Source organism: Desarmillaria tabescens (assembly GCF_030435595.1).
Source record: "Desarmillaria tabescens strain CCBAS 213 chromosome Unknown EV420scaffold_154, whole genome shotgun sequence".
Classification (NCBI taxonomy): Eukaryota; Fungi; Basidiomycota; class Agaricomycetes; order Agaricales; family Physalacriaceae; genus Desarmillaria; species Desarmillaria tabescens.
This window is the reverse complement of record NW_026848453.1, coordinates 71827-75719: the sequence shown is the minus strand read 5'-3', so window position 1 is coordinate 75719 and position 3893 is coordinate 71827. Positions and strand designations below refer to the sequence as shown.

The following is a 3893-nucleotide window of genomic DNA, read 5'->3' as shown; positions in this document are numbered from 1 at the left end:
GAATACAAAGAAAGTATTCAATTTTAAATATGGTGAGGGTTTATATAATGTTGTCTGAAAAACTACTAAAGGATCTTCTGCGCATATTGAATGCTTTAGTTTTGGAACAGTTAAGAATTAGTAGAGGAGCTCAATACTATAAAGTGAACATATGTAGGGAGTTCACAATTAACATAATACCGTTTCTAGTTGCATCAAATCATTTTCTCCCTTCACTTTAACCCCTCCTCTTCTACCTGTGTATGCTCCATATGTTTCTCCACGTTCTTTGCCCTTCTATAGAACTCCAAAATTAGAACAGAATGACAGTCATGTGGGCAATGATGTCAGATAGATCACAAAGATGTGGCAACATCTGATAACAATCTCTTTTCCATACTTCCACCAGCCCGCAAAATGACATCTGTTATTGGTGCGGATGCTCACTATTATGGATCAAGCACTTTTACCTTGCAAGCAACCCCTGCACGCCCAGAGGTTTTGAAAAGGGGGGCTTCCAAATCGCAGCCAGCTGACATCACAAAAGGCATGACTGATATGAAACAGAACCTACGAGACCTCACTCTTGTTCCAAAGGCTGCTGAAGCCTCCCCTCCCCCATCGCCATTTCATGATGCTCCTCTCGAGCTACGAGGCTGGCTGAAGGGTCGGATGATTGTCTTCCTGGTGAAGTGTATGAGAAAGTTCTTGACTCCGAAAGTCAGTCACGGATGGAGGAAAACTTTGAGAATGTATCTGAAGCAGTTCATGGTGGTAAGTACCTTTGCCATTTTATTTTATGGAGGACCTCACATTTTAGTTAGCTGGGAATTTCTCAAAGACAAAGTAATTGTTACAATTCCTTGTGTCACCCACGATTCCACACTAGATACTATTGCAGCAGCATTACATGCTAACTGGCATGCCACCATCGGATTGAGGATCCTAGCTGGCACTCATATCCCCTCTCTGAAGGCCATTGGAAAGGGCCAGATATTCTCATATTTGACCGGGGACTGAATTGGGAGGACCCAAAAATCTTCCAATCGATTACAACTGGCCGGTAGTCGTATTCGAGGTTGCTTACTCCGAGTCGAAACCCAGAGTCAAAAAGGATATCCTTAGACTCATGTTCGGCACACACGGCAGAGCACTGATGGGCATAGCCATCAAGTTGAAGTACAATGACGAAAGGCTCATCAGTGTCGAGATCTTCGTGTATTATTTCTCAGGAGAAGGCAACTTCTTTCCTGAAGAAGCGGAGCCATTTAGCGCCAGTGAAATCTATGTCAACCAGGACGGGAAATTGTATCCTATTTCAGAGAGGCACAAGGAAGACAAGTTGTTCCAAATGGTCTGTGCAGAAGTAAAAGGCAAAAGGCATTTTTATGAGTGCTCCTTGGCCAGTAATTGGATTGTAAGATTTTTTGTTGCTCCTGTGCTGTCCAATTGTTTATTTCTGGCCTCCAGATTGATGACAATCACCACAGTTCCAAAGAAGACCTCGTAATCCCACCCGATTTTTTGAAGCATGTACCTGATAGAACAAAAATGGTTATATCTGCTGACAGCCTCTGGTCCGATCTCAAAAAGGGATACCAAATGACCGGATACTTCAATTCGGTTTTCGAGCATTTCAAGAAAGATGGTATGCCTGGACGAGTTAAAAATCACCTGCAAACGACAGGGATTGCATGATGGGGATGTTCACAGGAGTGATGGAAGTGAAGAGCAGGTGAAGAAGAAGGGAAAGCACCATTAGTTCATCTTTAGTTTTTACACATTTGGAATTCTAGTGTAGTTATCTTCACGCAAATATCTTTTGTATATGTAACAGTCGCTGCAAATATGTTACCATGCCAATAATGTGATATCAGGAATTTGAGAATAGATGAAGCTTAAGTAGCAGTCGTCATTGTGGTCAAAAGGCTTCAAAGGTGTAAGCGCTGTAAACGTAGTAGGCAATCAGGCCGGGTATACACCGAGTTCGACTTTTCAATAAATCCTGCCTTTTCCTTACAGATGCATAAGGGTCCAGACTGTTCTTGAGTACACGGAACCTGTGTTTTCATCACGATTGCCAGACCCAAGGTACGAGGGTCCCGGCAACCCGACTATGACACAGGTCTCTGGCTTGTTGAGGCCCACCCCAAACCGGCTTTTTACTTGGGATATTGGTTGGACCTCTAAGTTGAAGGCAAAGCATTTTGATTATTTTATTAGAATTCTCCTACTTGTATGAGTTATGGTAATCTCTCTGGGGAGAGTGTAAGAGCAATGAAACAGAAGCTCCGTTCTCCCCAGGGTCTTATAAATATGATGAAAAGGGGTAGCTGATCATGTCAGTGTGAATCCCATGGAAGCAGGATGCGTTAAACCTCTGGTGCTGCCGATGCTCTGAACCGTGACTTCCTGTTGGGATTTGGCAACCCGGCATCATGCCGAAGTTGCTTATTAAGGTAGAAGTAGTAGGAAAAGCATGGAAAGTTCTAGTAAAATAGTATTTAGTATAAAAGTAGGTACTGTAGAGTAGATCCTCATGCATTTGCAGAGCTCAGCCAAGCGCAATACTATTGGCTTGCTACCGCACATGTAACACTGGGAACGGACCGATACCCCATTTTCCAACACTTCCAGGTAGCGAATATTTGATTATGCAAGGATCCCGGTCCTTCAAGCCAAGTACAGGGTAAGTCCTTATTCTGTGCTCTCGCGGCAATTAGACTTGCATAAAACAAGTTTTAAACCCATTATAAGTAGTCATATCCATAAGTTCAGTTTTACAGCAACAAGAAATATCTGGAGTCGAGATGTGGGTATCAATTGCTTCATTCAGATCATCCATACTTATCTCAATGATATTAGACTTAGGGATGATAAATTATAGTCATATGCAGCTTAGGAATGTGCACCATACTGTTACAGATACAACCGTAGCAATAGGGAGGGTCAGATGTGTGATTATGGGTCAATTCTGGATGGTTATGTATTCAATTATGGACTTGATTACAACGCCCATGACCGACACTGAATGAATGGTTTCAGCGGAAGGCTTCTGAAGAAGTCCAGCGCATGGTTGAAGGCATAATCGGCCCATAATCGCATAACTGACTCCGTAAATGACAAATTTATGAATTACTTGAATACAAGTATGCGATAGCAGAGCAAGATGGGATCTTTCCCAAGGAGAATAATCTCAAAGCGCTCTGTTGTCTCCATGAGTATCTTATCAGTGCTCTACAAAGCAGAGGAACGGCGGTGTGGTAAGACAGATGCGCCAGACGCGTGAAAGGTCCATGGGATATCTATATGGATAATAGAACTCCACGCAGGTTTTCGCAGAATCGCACTTCAAAACGGAACTGATGATGCATCAGTGTTGCTTGAATCATGGTGCATGCGACTGCCGTTTAGAGCTTTTCCGAACCATGAGGACCTCATTACCTTGCTGAAAAGCAAGGTCAACCCACAGTCATAAAGTTTCCTTTTCCGTCGTCTGCCAAAAGCAATTAAGTACAAATAGGTGGCTGTGCTCAATCCAGCAGTCCTCTTCCTACTCTCGCATCTGCCAAAACCAAACAAATACAATGTAGCCGTGCAGCATGTCAAGACTCAGTACTCAGTACTCAGCCATTTACCATCTCGACTCTATGCACCTGCAGCACTAGCTTCAAAAAGTCGCCTCGCACATTGAATATTGAACGTTTGAACCTGAACATCTGGGGAATTGCTTAAGAATTGGATCGTGAGCGACTAATACCTTCTCCATATTTTCCCTTGCTGATGCTCATGCGTCGCACTTTATAGTCTGTTCCACTTACGAGGACTAGTACTACTCGCTGTGCTGTCCTAGCACAATTAACACTGCATCTGTCCTTCTTGCCATCAACAAGAAGCACACTTTCTAACTTCGT

General features: G+C 43.2%; 1 protein-coding gene across 1 annotated transcript; it reads left to right on the top strand.

Annotated features, from left to right (window-relative positions):
- Positions 1-396: 396 nt before the first annotated feature.
- EV420DRAFT_1488109 (uncharacterized protein) lies at positions 397-1845 on the top strand (the record flags this gene model as incomplete). Its single annotated transcript, XM_060470592.1, has 5 exons — positions 397-753; positions 804-825; positions 1047-1396; positions 1450-1627; positions 1817-1845. The coding sequence occupies 5 exons, from the start codon at positions 397-399 to the stop codon at positions 1843-1845; spliced, it is 936 nt and encodes a 311-aa protein (XP_060321943.1).
- Positions 1846-3893: the final 2048 nt, after the last annotated feature.